General features: G+C 46.1%; 1 protein-coding gene across 1 annotated transcript in view; it reads right to left on the bottom strand.

Moving 5' to 3' along the window:
• The window catches only part of macrod2 (mono-ADP ribosylhydrolase 2), a 591,249-nt gene that overhangs the window by 126,921 nt on the left and 436,941 nt on the right, over window positions 1-27,387 (bottom strand). Inside the window, exons 7-8 of the mRNA XM_083657986.1 lie at window positions 19,664-19,694; window positions 2,035-2,108 (exon numbers count right to left, since the gene is read on the bottom strand). Coding sequence (XP_083514112.1) covers window positions 2,035-2,108; window positions 19,664-19,694 — 105 coding nt within the window. The remainder of the gene's footprint in view (window positions 1-2,034; window positions 2,109-19,663; window positions 19,695-27,387) is intronic.

Genomic DNA, 27,387 nt, shown 5'->3' with positions numbered 1-27,387 from the left:
GCATAATAGCACAATCTATTTTTCATCGTGTACCCTTTTCAAAAAGCGCCTAATGGGACCCACCAGAATAAGCGTATAAGCAACAGTGAATGGACCGTAATTAGCGAGACCAACTGTTCGAGCGCATGTTGTTCTGTACTTTGAACAGAGCACTTTCTAATGGGAGGGAAATACTCCTGTGCTTCTGTGGTTTAAAAGTATCCAACTTCTCGTTAGACTTTAGAATCCACTGTTGCACTTGTGGAGCATTGCCATAATAGTATTCATTCAGGGAAGCCTCCATAGACCTCTACAACTGCTCTGCAGGAATTATTCTCCACTTGATCTAACCAAATCACAGATCAGCTATCAGTCAATAAATCACAAAACTGTGTCTCTTGTGTGCGACAGCATTATACAATATAGCAAAGTAGCAATCCTGGCACCGGAACAACACAAACCACAAAAGTCAGCTTTGTACATTAAGCGCATTATTTACAGTCAGCAATAAGCTATATAAAACCCTCTTAACGCTGGAGTGCTGATGGATCCCCTTAGTACATGTTACAGCAATCACCAGGCTAAGGACAAGTGCCACCCACCATAACACATCAACAGACAGCAAAGTAATCCAGCAGCTCAATAGCAGTTGGTCGGCCCCCTTCACAGCAGCCATAACAGCAGCTGAGGGATGGCGGAGAACATCACCACCACCACGTTGGGAGCTTTTATAAAGGACCTCCACTCCACAGTGACAGATATAAACAGTGCTGCAGTAACAGAGATGACCCCCCCCCCCCCCCCGAGGGTTAGCATCACTCACTGGCAAACTGATAAATGCTCACTCCAGCTTTAAACGGCCTCCCAACAATAGGATGACATTTTTTCCTGATACATTAATAGGAAAATATAAACTCGATATTGGGGTGATGAATAATTAACTTACCGTTACTCATTTTGATTCATGTCAATACAGACTGTATAGTAGTGCTGCTGCTGTACAAGCCCCGTGCAACTACCTCAAAACCGTCCGTATTAGGGCCAGAATTGTATTAATTTGCCAATTACAACAGGTTCAGATGGAGTTTGACCTGGTTAATTAGTACTAATTAGTTAGTTAATTAGACACATTACAAGACAGTGACACAATATAGACTTGACACACTAGGTGCAGCACAAACCATGACAGGACTGTCTTCAGGGCAAAATGTGAGCATCAGAGCTAACCTGACATTGACGCCCCGATAGGCAGACTAAACTAGTCGAGAACTGTATGTTTTTCTCTGTCCCGGTGTAATAAGGTGTAATAAGGTGTAACAAGGTACTCATGTTGGGTCTGTTTAAACTGTGCTGCAGATCACGCTACAGCAGCTCAATCTTGTGTACATCCAAAGTGGCGTTGAATCAAAAATGTCTCCATCCATTTGGCTTTCCTGGAGGAGAAGATATGTGAGTTTGTGAGGACTCTATTTTGCTCCTCGCCTAATAACTCAAATTGAAGACGATCGCCCATTTGACTTCATCACATCATGCAATTTGCCATGCCTTTCAGTTAAAATAAATAACTGTCTTTATGTATGGTTTCCACCAAATAAACTGACTGGGTATTTCCAGACCATTTGGGCCTTCAGTCCTCGGAAAGCATATCATTTATCTCATTCAAAAACCAATATTAGATTATTTCATAATGATGTATCTATTTCCTTCGGGGTTTGGAAGCATGAAGTGCTCTCCCCAGCATAGACCCATTCAAAAGTCAACAGACCATTTACAGGCCTGATTAGTCCCGGACTGGCTTTTAATTTGATAGGCATGCAGCCCACAAACCAAAGACTTGATCAAGCGAAACAGGTGGATAAGATGTCTGCCTGATACACAAACGTGTGACAATCAGCGTTTCTGTGTGGCGGTCCAATCATCCATCCCCCCACAACTCAAAGTAATTCAACCGAAAGAAAAAGGATAGACATTTTGAATCTCCACAAATGGAAAAATCATTTCAAGTTGACAGCTATTTTTGGTTTTAGCATACATTAGCCTGGTGCATAATCCTACCTTATCGGGGTTCTCTTCGATCCAGCTCTTCACTGTGTTCAGAGCGATTTCAGCCGCGGGCTCGTTGGGAAAGCCTAGGGGGGAGAGAGAAGAAACGGTGTCGATACGAGGTGAATCCAACATGCAGATAGTACCAGAGGTAGACACAAAACAAGACAGGGTGACAAACAGACAAACCCATATCTCCACAAAGTAACAGCATTCCTCCTTACGTTGTCAGCCAGCCAGATGGAGACAGAGAGGAGACGATGGAGTTTCTTACAGGACAGATTGCATCAAACACACACAAACTCGTGCACACACACAGTTTGGGAGGTGAAGGAGTAGATGAGGTCTTAACAGTACCATGTCTATAATCAGACCGCCACTCATTACCACCTCGGGTGTAACTGATTAGAGCTACTACACATCCATTTACACGTAGCTGTGTGATCATTCACACTGCCCCCCCCCCCTTGCAGTACCACACCCCACCACCAGTGTGAACAAGTACTGACGTTATTGACCAGCGTGGGTAAGCGAGCAGCAATGTGGGCGAACTACCGTATTTAATCACAGCCAGCCGCGCCAGCTCAGGAAGCCGACCGCTCTGGTTACAGTAACAACGGCATCGATCGGTACACACGCAGATTGTGAGTAGATTAATTTTTAATAAGGTCAGTCGAGGGAAGACTCTGCTGCTGGATGGTGATTTCAAAAAATCATTTCCTGCCACTGTAGAGAACTTCACAAGACCCCCACACACTCTTAGTCAGCTATTGACTATAAAAGCCCTCAAGTCAGCCTCACTACAACTAGATGAGTATATCTGCCATTACCAAAACTGTAATTGGCCTTCATTTCCAGCCAATTACCGTTGAGGCTGGTCTCTTCTGTGCCTCTTGCGAGACTTGACAAACGCATTTTACTTTGCCAGCCTGCGGGGGAGCCCTAGAGCTAGTTTGAGGGTGCCTTGCAGGCATCATGTTAACACATTGAGTGCCAGCCGTTTTTTCAATCCTGTAGGTAAGTTGTGCCAGGTTTTTTTTTGAGGATTCTGGCTCATTTTACAAGAGCCGAGGATTCTTTTCTGTTAAGACTTCGTGAACACCAATCATCTAAAAAGAACTAATAGAATGTGTGCTTTCTCTGTCTAAAAGAGTTAGTTTGCAGAGTTAGTAGTTATGTAGATATTAGCCGTTGAGTACAGCATGGTTTCAGAGATTTTCAGAGAGTTTAGAGATAAATGGATTTTTAGAACCACCTCACGTGCCTGTGATTATGGGTGCCCTTGGGCAAGTCTGTATACTGTATTGTGTGTGTGTGTGTGTGTGTGTGTGTGTGTGTGTGTGTGTGTGTGTGTGTGTGTGTCTCCAAACTCCTCCCTCCGTCTGTGCTGCGGAGGGAGGAGGCTCCGCGGCCGCTCTCGGCAGTCTGGACTGTAAAACTGGCTCGTTCGTTTCTTGAGGTGTCGGCTGAGAGCTTTGAAGAAGCTTTTGCGATTCTGGTCTTATTTATGCGCAAAGGTACTCGAGTGTGTGTGTGTGTGTGTGTGTGTGTGTGTGTGTGTGTGTGTGTGTGTGTGTGTGTGTGTGTGAAATCGAAAGAGTTTTCGCCCAGCTATTTCCTTGAAAATTAGACTGGCTTTCTCTAGCGGACCCGTGGCTGTGGCTTTCTCTCTGTCTGGAGAGAACTGTCGCCACTTAGTGGTCGGTAAAATAGATTATACACATTCTCTTCCTCCAATATTGATATAGAAGACGTAAAAGGGGTTGATTGATGTCCCACCGTCAAAAAAAAAAAATGTTTATGTAAGACGAGATATCTCGTCTTTGGCACTCAACGGCTGGATTATGTAAGACGAGATATCTCGTCCATGGCACTCAAGGTGTTAATATGGCCTTTGGAAGGTTAAGGCCAGAAGCAAACATCCCCCCGCTCCTTTTTCCCCACTCCTGAGTGACCTGCCTCAGGATTCAAACTAGCAACTCTGCAGCTGTCGTACGCTTCCATATCGTATAACCCCTGCAGCTCCGTAAGAGGCCGCAGGTTGGAAACAGACACTGACATATGTCTTCTTCCAAAGACAGAGGTCGCGACCTCAATTTCAGCCCACATCTACCAATACAAGGGGCCATGCCTGCAGTTTGCGAGTTGCAACGCCCCCCGTGCCTATTACACGGGTCACATTCTCAAACATTTCCCCTTCCTGGGTCACTGCCTTGAGTAGAACGTTCTACGACCTATGAAACGAGCTCACCAGCACAACGACCTCTACGCTTCCAAGTCGGATTGTTGAGAAAAATGAAAAAGCCAGAAAAGATCTCTAGGCTCACAATTCCTCATTTAATTCACCTTACACTCAAGTCACCTGCTGTCAGAGGTTCTTAATAAACAGCGTTTTTCTGGCGATCCCGAATCAACGGCCTTGACAGCCTGAGATAGATGTAGCTTCATCCCCCCCACCCCCACCCCCACCTCCCGTCTGTCTACGGCTGATGTCTCTCTCTCTCTCTTTCTATTTTCTCCCTCTCTCCTCCCTCGCTCTCCCACTCTGCCGGCAGTGGCTGAGTTCCGCTGAGCAGTGGAGAGAGCAGCTAAAGTGATGCTGAGCCTGGGCTGAGCTCTGCTCCGCGCCCTGGGCGGAGAGCGGATGTGAGCAGCATGCATACAGGCCCGCGTGACAGCCAGTGTGCTCCTATGGTGCAGTGTTGGGGAGTAGTGAACTACATGGAGTTGAACTACATTTTGCAGTAGCTTGCTGGTAGTTCAACTACATTTTGCGTAGTGAGTCAAGTACTTCAACTGCTTTTTGGTCATTTTTTTGTAGTTTAACTACTCAAACGACAAACTACAATTTTCGGCAATAAAATGATATATATTATTTTACCATTACTGTTGAACCAGAATCCCCTTTTGACAGAACCGCCCCTTTTTCTTCCATCCTGATCGCTTTGAGGCAGCCAGGATCCCACTACTAACGTTACTGTACTTCTTGACAAGACACACAGCCTACTGTACGCTGCCTCTGATTGGCTTGCCCTGATATTTTTACCCTAACCTTAACCAATCGTAGTCAAGTCTTTACTGTTGATTTGTCTGATAAAACTAAACCCAGAAGAACCCAGATTTGTTTACAACAACAAAAATATAACATTGAATGTATTGGGTGTCAACTATTGCAATACACTCAATTGAGAGGCATATTTTCACTGGCATTGTGCTTTTTTGTAGGCTATTATATTTTATTTCATATATACATGTATACATGATCAATTTAATGTTTGTTTTTTTACAAAGTAGTTTGAACTACTTTTTCTGCGTAGCTTGTAGTTTCCTAAACTACATTTCTCCCAGGGTAGCTTTGCTGTAGTTTCAACTACCTCCATTGTGAAGTATAGTTGGTAGCTTCCTAAGCTATGCTTTCAAAGTAGCTTCCCCAACACTGCCTATGGCTCTGTTGGGTTAGTGTGTGCAGACGGTGCAGGGGCCCCCGTTCAAAGCTACTGGCCTACACAAACAGCCATGTCGAACGAGTTAACCTTTTTCAATGATATCACTTTGTGTCTGGCGACGTTCCCCTAAATCTGTTTTTCCACACATACGCAGGTGCGTGCCGACGCTGGCGACTCGCACGTCGGCGCCTAACATAAGCAAACAGATGTGTGAAAAAGAGAGAGGAGAAAGCTGCGAGGTTGATATCCGTGGGGACGCAAACAGCTGGCTGGGAAGAGCACACACATGCAACGCAGAGAGGTGTCAGCGAAGTAAGCAAATAAACATGTGAAATACATACGCAAATAGGTCGGCGAGGGGGCCCGCCCATGTGCTCGCTCCCTGTCTGTGTGTGCCACCCGGAGATGACTAGAGGCGGCTTTAGAGAGACATTAAATTCCAGCCAATAAACAGGTCTTAATCATAAATAATCGCACGGTTCTGATCTGAAAGTAGCGGGCGGACGGCGTCGAGCACATTTAATCTATTTAGTGTGCCGTTTCTACAAATGCACTATTGATTTGAGTGCTATACCGATTAATCATAACAAAGCTGAGAAGTGGCGAGCCAGAAGAAGAGATGAAAGCGAGCTGGAGAGTAAGAATGGCGGAGTTAAAAAGAGAGAAGAAGAGGAGACAGAAGACAGCGTTGGTTGGATGGAGGACTTGAGAAGGAGGTCATGGTGTGCAGCTGTGGGGGCAGCCTGCCAGCAGAGCTCTGCCAGACAGCGACATGAGGGGAAGGTAAGGGAGAAGGTCAACAGGAGTGCATCGACAGCTCTCTCTCTTCATTTGTCTCCTTCACATCATTCCCCCTATACCTTTACACCTCCCTTCACCCCTCCTGTCTTCTCCTCTCTCTCTTCCCCTCTTTCACCTCTCCTGTCTTCTCCTGTCTTCTCCTCTCAGCCTGGCCCAGCACGTTCATGGGCTGGGAAACAGACACAATGAAATCCCTCCATCATCACCTCCGTCACCTGTCCTAGCCAGGTGAGTCATAGCGATCGGTAGTACAGGTGACACCACCCACACACAAAAAATCTATGCCCCATAAAAACCCCACAAAAAGAAAGAGTTCTGTGTTTTACTTCTACATCTCCTCCTCCCCCTCAACCCCTCTTTCTCTTTTTTGCTCCATTTGCTGCATGTGTGGAGGGTTTGCTGAGACGCTAATGTGTCAGGAGGTGGAGGGCTGCCTGGCGTCAGGCGCAGCAGCAGTGATGGCGGGCCCTCCAGGGCCCCTGCACTGCTTGGCCCGTCTCGCTCCCATGCTGGGAATATGGCCCCGGCTCAGGGAGATTTGTCTTAGTGAGGCGCACTGATGGGTTCTGTGCAGCGCAGCGCCACTGATGAGGACTCAGGTGGTGCAGTGTTATTCCTGCTGAAGGCTCACCCCTACTTCATCACCAAGCAGAGCACAGCATCCAGAGAGAGAGAGAGAGAGAGACAGAGAGAGAGAGAGAGAGAGAGACAGAGAGAGAGAGAGAGAGAGAGAGACAGAGAGAGAGAGAGAGAGAGAGAGCGAGAGAGAGACAGAGAGAGAGAGAGAGAGAGAGAGACAGAGAGAGAGAGAGAGAGAGAGAGAGAGAGAGAGAGAGAGAGAGAGAGACCATGACACGTGCCATGTGAACTGAGGGTCACAATAGAGAGCCAAAGTGGAACGTCACTTCCTGCTTCAGCACATGTACCAGAGATTTTCATCCGCCATTTATTTTCCCATAGATATTTCGTAAAATGTTTATAAAAATAGTTGTACTTGTTCAAATCAAACGGTAGAGATATATTTAGAAACAGGAGAGATCGCATAACAGTTCACTCGGACCAAAACGTTAAAAAAAATTGCGGATTTAAAGAAAACATTTGTTATATTTTTTTAGTTTTGGTCCGAGTGAAATGTTCTATGGTCTCTCCCAATTCTAAATATAGCTGAACCGTTTGGTTTGACGAAGTGAATTTTATTTTATTTTTTTTATGAGCATTTTACGAAATGTCTATGGGAAAATAAATGGCGGACAAATATCTCTGGTACAGTGCTGAAGCAGGAAGTAGGCGGTCACGTCGCCTCTCTATGGTACTACATAACAACATTTGCATAGTACCAATGATGACTGTATGGACCTGTGTGACCAGGGAGCACGAAGTTAGATCATCTCTGAATGTGACCTGAGAAGACTGCAAGACAAATGCTTCAGTTCGTCTCCTTATAATCATCTCAACCCCTTCGATTGACTTTGAAACATCAATGAAAATGCTGAATCATTTTGTATAAGAAGGGTGTAATGTCGTCTAAAAAGAAAGGTACATTTTCCTCCATGTCTCAATGTCACTCTTGTAATTCACAACAAAGGGAAACAGGAATTCACATATTTTATTCATCAGACTCGTGTTAACATGAACATCACAAGCCCAGTAGTGCTAGAAAAAAAAGAGTCTCTAATCTCGTATGCAACCAAGAGACAGAGAGTCAGGGCCCCGGCCTCGCTTAAAGCGAAGACACAGTGAAAACACTTGAAAGGACTAGCGGCATCTAGAGGCCAACCGATGCGTCACCTGTCGGGGCTAAAATGTTGCACTTGAACACACCGCAAACATGACAGCCAATGGGCAGCTAGCACGTACGTTCTGCGTCTGCGTGAGACCTGATTCATTAAAGAAAGCTGCGTTTGTCTACCATTTTGCTCACTTAAACGGTTTGGTAATACAGTATAGCTCCTTTTTTTTATATTTTATTTTACATTTTTAGAGAACAATTTACAAACAAGACAAACAGGCTCAGACACAGGAAAGGAAAGGAAAGGGGAAAAAAAAACATACATCAACATTGCAACATGGCGCTATCAGCCGCATAATGTTATATGTGCTTATATATATATATTAAAAAAAGTGCATGGGTTCCCGCGCAAAGGTCCATGAGATACCAGCTGGGCGAGCAAACCGTCACCCCTAACCTCAGTTACTGGTCATTCTTAACCTCGTTGAAGTAGGCCAAAAACGGGTCCCAGATAGTTGAGAACCTCCCAAGCGTGTTGGTTCTCAGGGACCTGAGTTTCTCCATCTGTACAACAGAGATCATGTCCATCAGCCACACCTGAAAAGAAGGTGAAGAGGAGGACTTCCATTCCTTCAGAATGAGTCTTTTGGCGACTGTTGTCCCCAATGTCAGAGATTGTTGCACAGCTGTAAGGAAGTTCAGTGAGGACTCCAAGCAGCCGAAGATGGCGAGTTCTGCCTCCGGTTGTAGGGTTATTTTGGAGGCCTTAGATTACCAGAAAAAATATTTTGGCCCAGAATCCTGTTAGTGAAGGGCAGAACCAGAAGGCATGAGATAATGTGCCCGCTGATACCTGACCAGTATAGCTCCTTCTAATCGAGAATATGTCTGATAAAAAGTTGCAAATGGCACTGGCATATGTTTGTCTTATCACTCTACTGCCTTATTGCTTGTTGTGTCTCTTGTTGTTTTTGCACTCATATGCCCTGTTATAGTTGTACTATGTTGTAAACGGAGTCCACAGCACAAGAATTTCACACGTGATACTTGTACCACGGAGTGATAATACAAATCTTGAATCTTGAATCTTGAATCTTGAATTGAGTCTGGTATTTTGCTTGTGGAAGAAAGGAAGAGGCGGAGGTGGAACAATAAGAACGTACGTGCTAGTTGCCCGTCAGCTGTGGTGTTTGCGGTGTGTTCAAGTGCAACTTTTTGGCCCCGCCACAGGAGACGTCAGGTAACGCATCGGTCGGCCTCTAGTTGCCGCTCGTCTTTTCAAGTGTTTTCAAGTGTCTTCTTCGGCTTTAAAGTTGATGAAAAACGACTTTTATGAATACGAACACGATTTCAGACGGAAGCCCGTCTTTATTGTCACACGAACACTTCAACACATGCATGTGGCCACAACACACACTCATGCTGACGGTGGCCGGTGAGATATGTCCTCTGCATTTGACCCATCCAGGCTTGTCCTTTCCTCCAGGGGGCAGGCCAGGAGCAGTGGTCGCTTTTTCTTTCCAGCGCCCGGGGACCAACTTCAGATGTTGTCGTCACTGGTCGGATGACGATCTTCTGCATGATTTTAGTGGGGGGTTATGTACGGAGGAACCCCCTGGGGAGCACGGGGAGAACATGCAAACTCCACACAGAAAGGCCCTTTCGACGAGATAGCCCACCTGGGCAGTAGGCACTGAAGATATGGGGGGGTCACAACTCCAGCGTCCCAGGCGAGAATCGAACTCAGGACCTTCTAGCTGTGAGGCGACAGCGCTACCGACTGCGCCACCGTACCCCTATCCCGTATACTTGTATGGGTGATTTTCAAGGGATATGGTCACATATTCTCAAAAGTAACCTACAGTACTCTGGGTGTGAAACATACAATTATCCAGTTCAGCATGAAACGGATCCAGGTTTTGTGTCTTGATAAACATCACAAACTAATCTAAGTTGATGATCCTGTGATTTCTAATAATACTAGAAATTATAGATGTGCATTCTGCCTTAGGGGGGATTTTTCCTTCTTCTGTGAGAACAACCAAGCCTATTGCTCTCTCTTTTGCCAGCATGGCAACTCTCGCATCCGAAATGTACGGAACCAACGTTCACAACAAACTTGTTTAGCTCAGGTGTTTTTCTCTGCTGAAAAGGAGTGAGAACTAAGGACCTGCATCACCTGATACAGCAGGTAGGAGGCAGTCAACAAGTTGAGTGCACGTCTGTGGTATGATGCATTGAATGCATTGCATTCCCATTCTTAGTTTGCAAATACATACGCAGGTTATGTATGTATGTATGCTTACTGCAGACCCGCGTGTTTTCCTGAGTGGGCTTATTCACCTTATGTAGCCCCGCCCACTTGACCCAGTTGTGTTATGACTTCCTGTTCAACACACCGTCTGTTTTACCTGCTCACTAGTACTGTACTGTCACAGGAAGTGTTTTACCTGCTCACTAGTACTGTACTGTCACATGTGTAAACACAATAGGAAGTAACTGGCTGACCCCTGTGTTGGAACATACTGTAATGTGAATACTGTGAGGTGGACAGCCCAGCCTCATGTTACATTACTTTAGGGCAGTGGTTCTCAAAGTGGGGTCCAGGGACCCGCAGGCGTCCTTGAGGGGGTTCCTGGGGGGGCCCACAGCAAAAAGGGGGATCATTTATTTTCACTCTAATTCCATCACTAAAACAATGGTGGAATGAATGAGTATTTTGGTCATGGGTTTCATCCACTTTCTGTAATAAAACATATAAAAGCAAAAATCTGATCAGATTGGGGATCCTGGGACAAAATATTATGAAATGGGGGTCCGCGGTCTAATTTGTGTCAGCTTAGGGGTCCTTGACATGAAAAAGTTTGACAACCACTGCTTAGGGCTTTAGAATTTCGAGTGAATTTTGAAACCGATTTCTCTGTAAAGGTATGTGGCTTTTAAATGTACCTGTACTTGATGAGTCGCAGTTTGTTGCAAAACTGCACAGCTTTCTTGACATGCATACATGTTGTTGCATGCAACTGTAGTTATATTTTAAATGGATGAAAAATCACATGTGTACTTCACGGCACAATTCAAACGGGATCAAGAAATTATTGTCTCTCGGCCGTTCACCATCGCTCATATTTGTTTCCGATGTGTACTGTTAGTCCCTCCCTCCTCCTCCTCAGTTGGTCAAGTTCACGCCTCAACACTTGTCAATCACCTTGATGAGGTGTCTACCTTGAAACCGCATAGAGCCTGAGGTGACTGGCACCTAACTGAAGACACAAACGGCAAATACAGAGAATCTGCAATAAAATACCAAACAAAACTTTCACCAGGATCTGCCGCACATTTTAGCTTTGTTGCTCCTTCATTTCTTATTGCTTTCAGCATTGCTGCTATGACTGCTGCCCTGCATTGTGGCTGCTAGCCTCATCTTGACAGCCAAAACCCAGCTGGCCACAGAACATCATCACACACCGCACGCAAGCACGCACGCACGCACGCACGCAAGCACGCGCGCAAACACACACACACACACACACACACACACACACACACACACACACACACGTACCAGACATAACTGAAAAGACAATTTCAGGGAGACAAAGTAATTTAGGCATGAGCACACAGGGTCACAGACAGACTTACATTGATGATGTATAAAATATCCAATATTTTTCTGAATTGTTATTTTGATGTCAAAAAAGGATAGAGGTGCATACCTGTGTGTGTTTGTTGACATTTTGACTATTGTCCCTAAGAAAGCAGACCCCTGCTATAGACGGTTTCAACTCGACAACATAAACATTCTAAATTCCCCCCAGCTTCACTTCCTGTACGCAGTGTTCGCGAGTACGACAACTGACAGGACATAAGCGAGGTTCCAAACTGTTCCCATAGCAACACAATTCTGTGAAAAAACCCAGAGACAGCAAAGAGAGGGAGTCATGGAACGACATTATTACAATAATCCAAAGTAGATGAGTTGATTGCAGCGTGGTGGACAGCTGGAACGGACCGCTAAGCACAACAACAACCCCTCTGAATGTTCCGGATGAAGGAAGCAAAGTGCTGTGTGCTCAGCTGGAAAAAAGAGAGAGAGAGAGGCAGAGAGAGGCTGGGTTGTCACCCCATCACGGGCCCAGAGGAGAGGTGAGGTGACCCGGGGTGGAGGACAGAGGAGCGCCCCAGGACTCCAGACGCCAAAGCCTGGGTGTCAAATGGCCTGCAGCAGCAGCAGCAGCAGCGCCTCTCTCTTCTCTACTACACCAACCACCAACCACCAACACTGGGACACGGCCCGGCTGTGACCATGACCGACTTTGCAGCCCGCAGAAGGAGACAGAGACAGAGAGGGATGCAGGAAGACGGGCAGAAAGAGAGAGAGAGAGAGAGAGAGAGGCAAAAGAGAAAGGGAGCAGTCTCCGTGGCACCATGGATGATGACCTTCCTTGGAAACATTCCATATAGGTGATCCCATGCTTTGTCCTACATGCTAAAATTAACACCTGACATTTCACTTTAAAAAAAAAGAAAGAGGGGGGGGACACACACACACATCAAAAACGATTCTCTGATATGCAAAAAGTTTAATGCTCAACCAGGTTTTTCAAAAAGCACTACAGCTATTTGTCCTGTGGGGTGGGAAGGTATTTTTACATTTGGCTTATCATCCATGAAAAATGGTAGAATCAGGCTAGTGTTGAGTACAATGCACGCTGTGTGACTGAGTTAAATGGGCTAGGAAGCTCCTACTGCTCCCTGTGAGCGCACACTCTGCTACCCACTGATATAGCGGCACGTTGTTCCGGATGTTACCTTGAAAATTCCCAGCCCAGCCTGGCTAAGCTCCCTAAAGAAAAGCCCGGGATTTGAGAGAGAAGGGGGGCGGGGTGGAGGGGGAGGGGGAGGAGGGCCTGGGCATCGCAGGCCAGCTAGCCGCTAGCCATCATTTGGGAGCGATAAGGTGCCCTGAATGGCTTCTACCCACCCCGCTTTAATCCGAAGCAGGGATGGATGGAGAGAGAGAGAACGGGGGCACGATGATATTGCCGGCTGGGTGCAAACTCTTAGCTGCTGGACACCTTTGATCTGGACAGGGCGGTGGAATGGCAGCGCGGTCACACCAGTGGAGTCTGGGTTGGATTACAGCCATATAATCTCCCACAACCACCGGTCACCGATAAAAATAAAAAAAACCCTCTAGTCAACAATCCTCAGATCTGTCAGACGAGCCAAAGGTGGTCCGGTGAGCGGCCGGGACGTTTGTCCCCCGAGAGGAGAGGAGCGACGGTGGGGGGGCTGCCGTGTTGTTGAGGGTCTCTGATCGCCTTTGATGGGGTTATAATAAACGCACGTGCCCAGTTGGAACGCGTCAGGTAAATATGAGACTTAACGTCCCCCCAGTCCTTGGCTTCGGAGCGTGCCAGTAAGGGCCCTGCTGCTGCGTGCCAAGATTGATCTTAGCAGAAGCCTCCTAAAGCGAACAGGCTCATTACAAGGCCGATCCAAAGTGCTCGTTCGGTGCCAGCGGAGACGACGACGACGACGACGACGTCTCCGCAAGGTTCTGCTACGACTTGGTGGATCGGGCCACATTGCATCTTGAAATGCTTTGTTTCAAGGTAAGAAGAAGGTTTTTTTTTTTTTTATTGATGTGGCTTCGCTCCAGCATCTGTCTCTTGCCTGTGAGCGAGTGTGTGTGCGTGAGAGAAGTAGAGGAGGTATAGACGGGAATGTAGAGAAGGCGACAGAGGAGGAGGGGAAAGGAACACAAAGAGAGGATATGACCTCTCTCTCTCTCTCTCTCTCTCAGCAGTTGGACTATTGGCACCGATCTTGTGAGACATTGAGAGCTGTCTCCTCCTCCTCGGAAAGGAATAATCCGTTTAAGCCCGGGTCGCACGGTGCTGTGCTGTGATTGATGTGCGAACAGCGGCGACACTTAATAACCTCTATCATGCCGGATGACCTCGTGGCCCGCGGTGGGCGGGTGCCAGTTTGTTTATGGGCGGTACCGCCCCGGCGACATGCTAACCGCGCGGAAATTTGGTTGTGGCTTAATGGGCCGGACTGAGGGATTGGACTGTCAGCGCCGCGTGAGGCCTCATTTTTCTTCCCCAAGCGTCGGTAGGTACCCCCTGCGCACCCCCTGCTACGCCCGACCCCCTGTTCCTGTTCCGCCATCATCTGTCAGCGGTGACTGAGTCCCTGGGAACACGGGAGGTGTGTGAGAGAGTGTCAATTAGCATTAGCTGTCCTGACAAATCTGTTTTTTTTCCTCCTCCTCCACCACAAAGGCCTTGGATAACTTGTCGCTGATTCCTCTCTGTCACAACGTCGGGAGGCTCAGGATTTATTTTGTGCTAAAATTCAAGTCTGGAAATGGGTCAAGCACATATATTCATGCACATAAGAGAACGCTATGGTGTTTGTGTGAATGTGGGTGTCCGGGTAGTGCAGCAGTGGTAGATTCCCTGCCTACCAACACGAGGGTCGCAGGTTCGAGCCCCCCCCCCCCCCCCCCCCCGTGTTGCCTCCAGCTTGGTCGGGCGTCCGTATAGGCACAATTGGCCGTGTCTGCGGGTGGGAAGCTGGATTAAGGGGATGTGTCCTGGTCGCTGCACTATAGTGCCTCCTCTGGTCGGTCGGTCGGCGCCTGTTCCGTGGGGAGTTGAACTGGGGGGGAATAGCGTGATCCTCCCACGCGCTACGTCCTGCCGGTGAAACTCCTCACTGTCAGGTGAAAAGAAGCGGCTGGCGACTGCACATGTATCGGAGGAAGGATGTGCTACAGCTCTCCCAAGATCAGCGGAGGGGGTCGAGCAACAACCGGGACACCCTAACGGGGAAGTGGCCAAGTACAATTAGGGAGAAAACGGGGGCAAATCATTAAAGAAAAAAAGTATTAAAAAAAGTATTATTTGTGTGGATATATGTGTGCACATGTATGTGTGTGTGCACATGTATGTCTGTATCTACTTTCAATGTAAATAGTGTTACGGTTCGGAATTGGCAGCGTAGACATGGCCCTCGTCAGCTTAGATATGATAAATGTTTATTTCTATTTTTCTGGCTGTTTGTTAATTAAGCAATATATCACGAGAGCAAGTGTGTTGTGGTGAATATATCCCGCGGCCTCGTGGGATAACAGCTTATCAGCGGGATATATTCCACAACACCACGCAGCTCGAGTGCTATATTGCTTTTATAAAACGGTTTCCAAGTATAATAATATAATAATAATAATACTATAAGTCCGACTGGCATTTTATTCTGATAGAGTCAGTTGAAACACTATTGTAAGGCGGGACCTCTAGCAAGAAGATAGACGTGCGGGTGATTTGATTGGATCGTTCTGGAGACTGAAGTCGACATTGGCCAATCCTGGCGCTTGCTGAGAGGTTTTGCATAGCCCGAAACCAGAGCCATATGCCTACACCAAGTAACGTTACGTCTTATTTAGAAATGCGGGGTTAAGAGTGAGGGTGCGCGAGAGAGGGGTTAAGACATTAGCCCGCGTCTATTCTTGTACAAAACATGATTTTCTGCGAAGTATTAGTAAAGTTATAAGCGAAGATCGATTCACAAGGATCTGAAAGTTGTCTCCGCCATTTTGTTTTTGAGGTAACCAAAGCCAAGAGAGTTGCGCCATCATGCGTCTGGCTGCAAGCGAGTAGCTTTTTGTTTTGACACTACTGTAAGGCGGGACCTCTAGCAAGAAGATAGACGTGCGGGTGATTTGATTGGATCGTTCTGAAGACTGAAGTTGACATTGGCCAATCCTGGCGCTTGCTGAGACGCTGAGAGCTTTCTGGAAAGCCCAACACGGAGCTCGAGCCTTTTAGTAAGAGAGTTGCCATGGCAACCAATAACCCATGGCCATGGGTTATTGAACTCGGTTACTGGAATTATACAATGGCTGTGAGAGCCGTTTTATAATTGAAGTTTGTCTGCTCATAGGAGCCTTTTTGTCCAGACAGGGCTTCCGTACATGCCCTATATGGCTCTTCCGCCCCTTGGTCTAGAGCTCAGCGTGTCCCTACAGAAGATGGCCGCCACGGCCGCAAAGCAGTTTGTCGACAGCCTTAGTTCATGTCTCTCATCTTGGATAGTTTATCTCTTTTTGTCTTGTCCCATGTTTATGGGACCTTCTGAACCGGCTGAGGATCTGCTCGAAGAACCCTCACGCATCCAAGATGACAGAAGCTACATCGGACAAGCTAAACAGGTGAGCAGCTGGTTTCCATTGGCAACAGCCTTTCGATGTTTTCTTTCTCACGTCACTGTACCACCATGCCAGTTAACCCCTAGACATGAGATAGGAGCATAAAGTGATTGTTGAAATAACTGGACTAGTCGGTAACGTAGCGATCGCATGGCTTTGTTTGTGTGTTTTAGAGAGAGAGACAGAGGGAGGGGCGAGGGAGAGACAGGAAGACAGGGAGACAGGGAGACGGGGGGAAGATGTGGCGCTCACACTAAAAGGCCTTCCGTCACGTTGCTGAGATGGAAGTTGACCTTAAAGGTTATCTAACATGTACAGAGAATGTCAAAGCGCCTGTCAGGAGAGCAGGGCCCCTTTCACAACATGGCATGACTCTGGAGGCTCCAGGGAGAAGAACAGCCCAGCAGCTGCACTACACTACACTGTGTAGCTCCTTGGAAAGTACCCTCCTCTATTTGCCCTCTGCCTGTGTGAAGATCTTGGCTCTTAATCAGCCGCATTGTTCTGTGGAGATGCCGTTATGAGGAGCGCTAAGCCCTTTATTTATTGAACAGGCTGATACTCCCCCCCCCCCCCCCCTCCTCCTCCTGCAGGAGGCTGCTGGGTACTGCACACAGCCTAAGCCTTTGATGTGAGGCGCTGTTGGAGTGGGACGCCGGGCTCCCCACTGGCTACGCAGCGCACGGTGCACAGCAATAAAGACCCCCCTCGTCAGCAGCACAGTGCAAAGAGTTCCCCCCCTCTCTCTCTCTCCCAAAATGAGACATATCCATCTTGAAAAAGGATTTACTTATAAAATATAACCCTTCAGCCGGAGGCGGAGCTTGCCATCTTCGGCTGTTCTGAATCACCTCTGCTCCTCCCTGCTACTACGGCTGTGCAGCAGTCTCTGACACAGGGGACGACTGTCACCAAGAGACTTATTCTGAAGGAGTGGAAGTCCCACTCTCCACCTTCTTTTCAGCTGTGCATGGCTGGCGGACGTGATTTCGGTTGTGCGTATGGAGAGACTCCGGTTCCTGAGGACCAACTCACTTAGGATGTTCTCAACTATTTGGGAGCCGTTCCTGGCCTACTTTGACGAGGTTAGAAATGACGAAATAACTGGCCCAGCTCATTTCTCATGGACGGGATTTTATGTACGATATTTCTTACAAGCACTTGGGCACCTTATGCGGCTTGTGGCACCATATTGTAATGTTGGTATGTTTTGTTTTTTGTTTTGTTTTTGTGTGTGTGTGTGTGTGTGTGTGTGTGTGTGTGTGTGTGTGTGTGTGTGTGTGTGTGTGTGTGTGTGTCTGGGTTTGTTTTCGCTTTTGTTCTGAAAATTGAAAAAGAAAATATTGAAAAAAGGAAAGAAAAATGATTTATACTGTTGTATTTTGGAATATCCATAACCCAAAATTCATCATTCAATGTCTTTATTCTAAACTGTAAAGGTGTTTGTCAACCAACTATTCGCTTCTACAGTATTCTTTAAAAGCGAATGCGATTCATTTGACTTTTGTGCTGTCAATCATTTTGTACTCTAATACTAGGTGTTGCATTTTTCAAATCTCAAATCTCAATTTGGAATGCTGAACGGAGTAGGCAGGCTTCACAAAATATCATATGTGAGGTCATGTGACCCTTATGCAGATAAGTAATAGCATATCTACAGCACACATAGCTCAATATACAGGGACACAGCAAAAGAAGCACGATCTCAATCCTTTTTTATATAAAGTTCCCTAATTTAGTTTTATTAGAGCCACGACCCCCATTTGATGAGATTTTGTATCTCAAAACCAAATCTGAGAATATTTGTTATTGTTAGATAATGATTTTGTACAGAATCCCATGACTATCTGTGTTGTAGGTCGGGCAATAACAGTGAAACTATGATCAAAACACTCATTCTTCTACATTCCCTTATTGTGTTAACTTCTTGTAAATGAAATAATGGTGACGTTTAACAATCCGTCAGGTTTGCTGGGGATCCCGTGTGTATCTCCCTCACGTTGAGAACCACTAGAATAGAGACCGCCGTCCACTTTCTGCCTTCAGAGCAGCTTCAGTCCTCGTTGGATCGCTGTCACACTGAAGTTCTAAACTGTGTGTCGTGGGATATTGGACCATTCCTCAAAAATGAAAGTCTTTGAGTTCTTTGAGTGATGATGAAGGTGGTGGAATTCGCCAGTAAAGTTTCAGTGTTTTGATCTGGGGTTTAGGGAGGCCATCTGTGTGTTTATGAAACAACTTGTTTTGCAGTGTGTACGGGGCCAGTAACATTTTGGACTATATGGGATCATCATGAGGGAACAGTGTTTGCACCAGAGCCACCTGGCCTTGTAAAATAGCCTCATATTCTTTAGCCATTACAGTATATATAATAATCATGCAGGAATCATTAGACTTAATGACTCCAAGTCGATTGCTGCCCTCCACATTACAGCTCTGCTACCATGTTGAACAGTTGGCACCCTGCATTAGCCTTCATAATAAAACTCAATGGGTTCTGCATTACGCTACGCAAAATCTGCATCCTGGTCACGTGACATTATTCATAAATTGACTGTGGCTGTGATTGCTGTGAGGGTAGGCGGAGCCACATTGCTGCTTCCTTGCAAAAACGGTTTTGGAACACACTGGCAGGATTAACATGGCGTTCTGGGCTAAGACCCAGGAGTATCAACTCATGACATCCCATAATAAGCTATGACAATGTCACTGCTTCTAACATCACGTGCCAACATAACTTCCAAGCCTGTTTAAATATCAACAACTGAGGCTTTTTTTTTAAACCTTTATCCATGAAAAGATGAATGATTGTGCTTGGTCTCTTACCAGAAATGTCCTGCTTGAAATCGGGCCTGGTCCCACGAGGGTACATTGGTATTGTTCCGGGGGTCCCGGTTTTGTGCTCCTTACACCAGGTCATGCATCTTTGTGCAGCGGCGTATTAAGATACAAGTGGTTTCCAAATGACAGCGCTGGTAATAACCCATTGATACCTGATGCAGCATTTGTGTGTGTATCCCTTTAAGATCCCTTAAAGGGATACACACACAAATGAGGGATATACACGCAAATGCTGCATCAGGTATCAATGGGTTAATACCAACTTTGTGACAGTTCTGACTGTGTCGCAGAGATGATTAAATTCTGTGGTCATTTCTGTTTCTGTGTTTATCAACTATCCTGTTAAGTGTCCGTCCGTCTATCCTTGTTGCAAAGCTTTGACATAGTTATTTCAGGCAGTTTGTTGTTCATGTGGTGTTTACATTATTTTGTCTACTTCCTTAACGAATATTTCTGTAGATACAGAGACTGACCACAGCCCAAAGGTGGAAAGGAAAAGAGTGTTGCAATAGGACAGGTGTGCACAGAGGTGATGCAGGTGGTATGGGTAAATAGTGAACAAAATGCATGGAGAGAATCAGAGACAAAAGGGAATAATCTTACCGTAGATGCCTGTGGATATACACGGGAAGGCCTGTGCAAAGAGACAAAGAAATAACAGTCAAAGAGCTGTACTACAGTACGCTGTCATATTTTTTCCTCCACCTTTAATATTGCAATAAATAAATGAATACTCTTTATTTATATAGCACCTTTCATAACATAAAATGCAGCCCAAAGTGCTTTATAGAAAACAGTATTTAAAAGCAAAAAGGACAGATTTAAAAATGGGGAACTTTAAAACAATAAGAAACAGTAGGATCATAGAAAAAAACAAAAGATAAAATCATAGGGCGATAAAAGGGATAAATACAACAATGAAACAACTGGGATAATAATTTAGTGAGAGCGATAAGAAAAATAAATAAATGCGTTGCTGGTCTAATATGTAGTGGGGGCATGTTCCAGGTCCTTGGTGCATAGTTGGAGAAAGCTGCAAATAAGACGTTGGACTCTGGCCAGCTGTCTTTCCTTTCATTTGCTGCTTGGTAGAACATCACCATACTGTCCATCTGATTCAGCTGGAGTGAAAGCCACCATGAGAGGCAGAGAGCCGTTCCAATAAGGAGAACTCTGAGGTTAATGTTGCATGATTGCCAGAGGACTTGATGAGGAGTAATGGGAGTAATCTATGGTGCATACAGTACAGTGGTACTGTCCATGACATCTATAATGCACTGAAGCTATTGTAGAAGACCCGCTTCTCACATGCGTACTGGTATGTGTACCTCTGCTCCTTGGCTCATCCACCCCAAAGAGGTATTTTGCAGCACTATTTGACAATATAAATGATATATACAGACATAAGAAATCCATCCAGGGTTTTGACTTGACTTTAATATTAGATGGACTTCTTCTGGCTCTCACACAGCTGTGTTAAAGAGACGGTACCACTGCACTAATAATGAATGAGATGGCCGATTAGTTGGCTGCCATACTTGAGCATGTCCATGACGGGCAGAGTGTGCCTGAGGGAACAATGGAGCCGTGTGGATCTATAGGTGGCTCTCAATGCTTCATCATCTCTAGCCCATGAATATCATAATGAGGAGGATTGATCCCACCCACCAGCCTAAAGCCCAAACTGACAGTGATCCAGCCCCGCCCCCCCCAGCCTAAAGACCAAACTGACAGTGATCCAGCCCCCCCCCCCCCCCAGCCTAAAGACCAAACTGACAGTGATCCAGCCCCGCCCCCCCCAGCCTAAAGACCAAACTGACAGTGACCCAGCCCCGCCCCCCCAGCCTAAAGCCCAAACTGACAGTGATCCAGGCCCGCCCCCCCCAGCCTAAAGCCCAAACTGACAGTGATCCAGCCCCGCCCCCCCCAGCCTAAAGACCAAACTGACAGTGATCCAGCCCCGCCCCCCCCAGCCTAAAGACCAAACTGACAGTGATCCAGCCCCGCCCCCCCCAGCCTAAAGACCAAACTGACAGTGACCCAGCCCCGCCCCCCCAGCCTAAAGCCCAAACTGACAGTGATCCAGGCCCGCCCCCCCCAGCCTAAAGCCCAAACTGACAGTGATCCAGCCCCGCCCCCCCCAGCCTAAAGACCAAACTGACAGTGATCCAGCCCCGCCCCCCCCAGCCTAAAGACCAAACTGACAGTGATCCAGCCCCGCCCCCCCCAGCCTAAAGACCAAACTGACAGTGATCCAGCTCCGCCCCCCCCAGCATAAAGACCAAACTGACAGTGATCCAGCTCCGCCCCCCCCAGCATAAAGACCAAACTGACAGTGATCCAGCCCCGCCCCCCCCAGCCTAAAGACCAAACTGACAGTGATCCAGCCCCGCCCCCCCCCAGCCTAAAGACCAAACTGACAGTGATCCAGCCCCGCCACCCCCAGCCTAAAGACCAAACTGACAGTGATCCAGCCCCGCCCCCCCCAGCCTAAAGACCAAACTGACAGTGATCCAGCCCCGCCACCCCCAGCCTAAAGACCAAACTGACAGTGATCCAGCCCCGCCCCCCCCAGCCTAAAGACCAAACTGACAGTGATCCAGCCCCGCCCCCCCCAGCCTAAAGCCCAAACTGACAGTGATCCAGCCCCGCCCCCCCCAGCATAAAGACCAAACTGACAGTGATCCAGCCCCGCCCCCCCAGCCTAAAGACCAAACTGACGGTGATCCAGCCCCCCCCCCCCCCCCAGCCTAAAGACCAAACTGACAGTGATCCAGCCCCGCCCCCCAGCCCCCCATCCTAGGCATTCGACTATTAAATTTTAGTAGTGATCGACTACTCCCAAAAGGTAGTCGACTAGTCACAGGAGATATATTATCTGAGATATATACTGTATGTTTTTTTCACCCAATAAAAATTTTCAATTCTCATCAAAAAGTTCTCAAAAACAGCCAGTAAAGGGTTAACCAATGTAGGCGGGACAAACCTGGGGGTATGTGAAATAGCAGAGTCCTGATTGGCTATATTGTTTATTCCTAAAACCACAGGGGACTGATTAGTCGACTATGATGCAGTGTCAACTAGTGGTTTTGATAATCGACTAGTCTGTGAAAACTCTAACACGCGCACACACACAATATAGGAAGAAGACACGCAGAAAACGTGAATAAATATTGAATTAATACAACATAAACCAAAAAAGCGAAAGCCCACATATTTATGGCTGTCTTTTCCACAAAGATTATAAAAAGTAACCGCCCTGTAATAGCTCTTGCTTTGTAGCACTTTGCAGCAGACATATTATTCAAGCATGGCTTTATAGCTGAAAATAGTTTCATTATTCTTCACTTCTGTGAGCAAAATATATGATGATACATCGGGCCCGGCTCTAAGCTTCCCCATTTCGCATTCATCTTTTTTAAGTATATTAATAAACAGTAAAGAGAAAGGATTTTTTTCAAAGGTCCCATTTGTCTGGAAAAAGCAGCTGAATGCGTGCTTTGGTTCCTGCATTCATCAAGAGGCGTGGCCACAACATTAATATAATGTGATGACAAATGGAAAAAAACATTTCCACTACCAGTTCACAACTGGATTAATATAGAGCAACGTGAGGACTACAACAGAGATTCATCAGAGAAGAGCGCCCATATGTCAAAATCACACTGTGCCAAAACCAAAGCCAACAGTTTGTTTTTGCCACACCGGCCCTGTCGAGTTGTATTTAGAAACACGCCGCGTTGCTATAGTAGCAGCTGGGGCAATATCGCTTTATTCTAGTACACTCATTAGTAGGTCTAATCTACCAAATCCATGTCTGCTACTATCATAATTACATAAACAAGTCATCAGGGGTCAAATCTGGAGTCTCTTTTTAACCCAAATAAGAAATTGCTTTTATATATTTCATATTATATATAAGCAATTAAAATGATTTTTTTTCTCAATTCAAATCTATATTTTCTCTCTCTGAGGCGTCACAACCTGTGTGACGTCCACATTGAAATGCAGTGGTCCTGTCGACCTTGCTTTCAGCAGAAAGGAATGAGTCTCTGTATTTCTCATCTATTTACCCGTTTTCAGGTTCCGCCTGTCAGGGTGAATCTCTCTTCTGAGGGGTGATTTAAATGTTTTGGTGAAGCTCTGACCTTTTCAGATGACTGTCTGGGTCCTGACACGACGCGCGGATGATGGAGCGTGGAAGAGCATGGTCATTTTTAGCCCTGTGTGTGTGGCCAGCTCAGCCCCCATGGCATGTGGAGATGGAGGACACAAAACGGTCCGATATCAAAGCAGATAAATCAGTAAAAAACAATCGCTGTGCACAATATGGATGCCACGTTTAGAGACAGTGTTTGACAATCCCAAAAAGGTTAAAGGAACAGCTCACCCTAAAATCCAAAATACATATATCCTATAATATGTACTATATCCACAGACCTTTGAGTTTCATGGAGGAACTATTTTCTTTTGACCAAACTACACCCGCTAGCTGCTAGCTAGTTCCTACATGAGACTGCAAAAGAAAATAGTTCCTACATGAAACTGCTCACAACAAAGTCTGTGCATTATCTTGAGTAATCGGGTCATGATTTCTGGAAAGAGACAATGCTGTTGCTGTTGTTTTTCAAATGTATTTTTTTGGTGCCATCCAGTTCCATTATTCAAGAGAAGGCAGACATCTCTGTGGCCGATATCTCCAAAACTCAGGCAACTATCCCAAAACGATATAGATGGATAAATAGCACTACAGGTGAGAGGGAAAATATGTATTTTGAATGTTAGCGTGAGCTGTCCCTTCTTCCATCTTGGCATGTATTCTGTATCAATCCTGCCACTTTCAGCTATTCTCCAATGAAGCCAGTTTTACATTTGCTAATACTACTACTAATAAAAAAGCAACTAGCGTCCATCTTGCATTGGGGTCATATCAGCCGCGACTTTAAAGAAATGTGGGCATAAAGTCCACAGACAGACAGACATAAACACCTGTCATAGTACTCAAAACAGCTTCTGTGAGAGTCCCCGCTACAATAGGTGTCTCCAGGACCACATTTTGCCTTGATCACACACACACGCACGCACGCACGCACACACACACACACACACACACACACACACACACACACACACACACACACACACACACACACACACACACACACACACACACACACACACACACACACACACACACACACACAAACACACACACACACTCTCATAAGATGAAAACAATACCAGCCAGTCGCGACTGATAAACAAGACTCATTTCAGCATCAAGAATCTATCTGATGGTGTGTCATATTTAGCGGGAACAATAAAGTGAATCTAATCGACACATATATGATCCAACTGTCTAACTGTGTCCTACAAAAGAAAACAATAAAAAGTAAATGACAAAAAAAAAAAAAAAAATCTAATCTTGGGACAAGATGATCGACAACAGTCATCACTGTGAATACCTCTAACCGCTCTCGGCTGGCCCGCTGATCTGGAGTCAGAGGCCTTATTTAATATAAAATTATTTATTTAAGTTATTATAAAAGCCTGAGATGCCAATGTCTTCAACTCAAACTGCAACTCAAGTCTGTGGCGATGACACACTGTCAGCATTCAGTAAATTCATTAAAACCATTTTTATTAGGCTGATCCATTACAGGCTATTGATCTTCGGAGGGAGAAGTGCATTATGCTAATCACTTTATAGGATGCTGTAAAGACACTGATCTGACACCTTTGTGGATTATGCAGATGTCACTTACTGGCTTAACGGGAGGGGGGTTACTGCCAAAAGTAAGAGCAAGTAAAAAAATACTATAACTGTCAAGCCTGGAGTGACAGGCTGGCCGAGGCCTCTCTCTTTCATCCATAAATCATCCACAGAGCAGCACTCAAGTGTGCACAAATTATAAACAATCTTACTGCGAATCAATATCTGTAAACACACCTAGATGCTCAATATTATCCAACGTGCCATACATTTCACATTTTGTTACACTCGTCTGTTGTGAGGAACGCCCTCGTAAAAGCCTCAGTGAACTCAAAGTTAGATTTAACAGCTGGCGTTTTTATCCAGTGAACTATTGCAATGCGGAGCATGAGGGGGGAACTGCTATACCTACAGTACAGTAACGGCACTCCAGAATTAGATGACGGGGTGACACTGACAGTCACTTCTTATAGAGAAGCCAAAGTGGAATGCCACTTCCTGCTTCAGCACTGTCCCAGAGATTTTCATCCGCCATTTATTTCCCCATAGACATTTCGTAAAATGCTTATAAAAATAGTTGTACTTGTTCAAATCAAACGGTTCAGATATATTTAGAAACAGGAGAGATCGCATAACATTTCACTCGGACCAAAAAGTGAAAAAATGTCGGATTTAAAGACAATATTGTTCTGTTTTTTTTTTAGTTTTGGTCTGAGTGAAATGTTCTACGGTCTCTCCCGATTCTAAATATAGCTGAACCGTTTGGTTTGACCAAGCAAAACTATTTTTTATAAGCATTTTACAAAATGTCTATGGGAAAATAAATTGCGGAAGAAAATCTCTGGTACAGTGCTGAAGCAGGAAGTGACGTTCACTTTGCCTCTCTATAGTACAGTTCATTATCTAATAGATCTGTCATATTTTTGGAGACAACATAACAAAGTAGGTGATTGCCAGCATCCTTCTATTTGACAGGACGGCACGCTGAGGTGAAGGGAGACTGCTCCAGTTGGATGAGCTGAAACAGGCAGCCACACACTGCACAACACTACTGTAACTTTATGCTTATAGGAGCCCCTCCTAGCCTATTTCCTTTTGCTCTCTCTTTCCCCACCGGCGTTGGGGCCACCATAGAAGCTCTCTTGACATTTTGGTCTTAGCATACGGTATATACTGAAGCTTATATAAGGCCCGGTGTTAATTAGGACAACTGCGCTTCACGTATACAGTGGTGACTTATGATTCCTGCTTTAGGTTATTATTTCTATGTCTGTAGGCTCATTAGAAATGAGTCAGCATGTCCGCCTGCGCCCTGGCATGGGGCTGCGGCTGACATGTTGGCTTGTTGCTGATTCTCTTTGCTTAGGGAGCGTTCAGAAATTGGTCACCGGGGAAATTATTCTGTTGCCGGGGCTCCTCCCTAATCCATCACATCGCTTTAAAGTGGAGCACCTTCTCCTCCCTATAGCATCTCCGCACGCTGCTTCTCCAGGCCCACAGTATATTAAGTACAGCACAGCACACAATGCTACCTGGCTGGAGTCGCCGGCTATACACTTGATTAATATTGGCATAACTGTACCTGTATTTTATGGATATTTATGAAGATGCATTGAATTTATTAATCACATGGGGAAGTTAATTGCAGCATCACATACACACAGACACACAATTACAGTAATGAAATTAATAAACCAACAGCTTATTAAAACGATGATTTATCGACTTAAAAAGTGTGACGACGAGGGTTTTGCAGAGACAGCGTTCATAAAACTAAGTCACTGTTAATCCGCTGAGAGTTTGATCGCCCGCGGCGGCGCTCGCTCATTTGTTAAGCGGCAGGATATGACACGTTAGCGATGGCTCGACCTGTGGCAAAACTGCGGCTGCCCCCCCCCCCCTCGCTGTATGTAGCTGTCACCTTCGCGGGCTTGCAGGCCTGAGTAGCCTCGGGGCAACAACACAGGTAGAGGGGAGAGTATAGGAGAGCGGGCGACGGTGGTCACAGTGACCGCAGGATCCTGCCGGGGGAGCGCCGCGCCCGCCTCGTCTCGGCTGGCTGAGTAAATAGCACTGGACCCAGGGTGCTGCCCTGTAGCTTCAAGCCTCCTAGCCTGTTTGCAGACGGACGCTCCGCTTATAAATCACAGCAGCGAGGGGAGACCTTGTGCAAACGCCACCGCAAGTACGTTATTATTCACCACCGGCGTTCTACACACCGCAGTGTGTGTGGGGGCTTTACTACATCAGAGTATCAGAAGACGAATCCGAGAGGATCCTCTCTGTGTTGACTGCTGTAATTCTTTAAGCATATGGGTCACGCCTGGCTCCTCCGCCTGAATCAGCTCACCTGCTGCTGAGCACGTCACGGTTTACGGATCAGGATATTCAAATATGACACATTGAACACCTTCTTACTCTGCATAATAGCACAGCACACTCTGTGTCGTAATGTCGCCCCGCTGATTGTTTCAGTGTCATTATGCTAAATGGAGGATGGAGAAGTGCAGCGGGCGACAAACCTGGAAGCTAATGGTCCCGAGAGCCGCCGGACGTTGTTTTTTTTAGCTCTACCCTGATCGAGTGGAACTGTTATCACAATGATAATCTGATC

Source organism: Poromitra crassiceps (genome assembly GCF_964638095.1).
Source record: "Poromitra crassiceps genome assembly, chromosome: 22".
NCBI classification, from domain to species: Eukaryota; Metazoa; Chordata; class Actinopteri; order Beryciformes; family Melamphaidae; genus Poromitra; species Poromitra crassiceps.
This window is presented reverse-complemented; position numbering and strand designations above follow the sequence as displayed.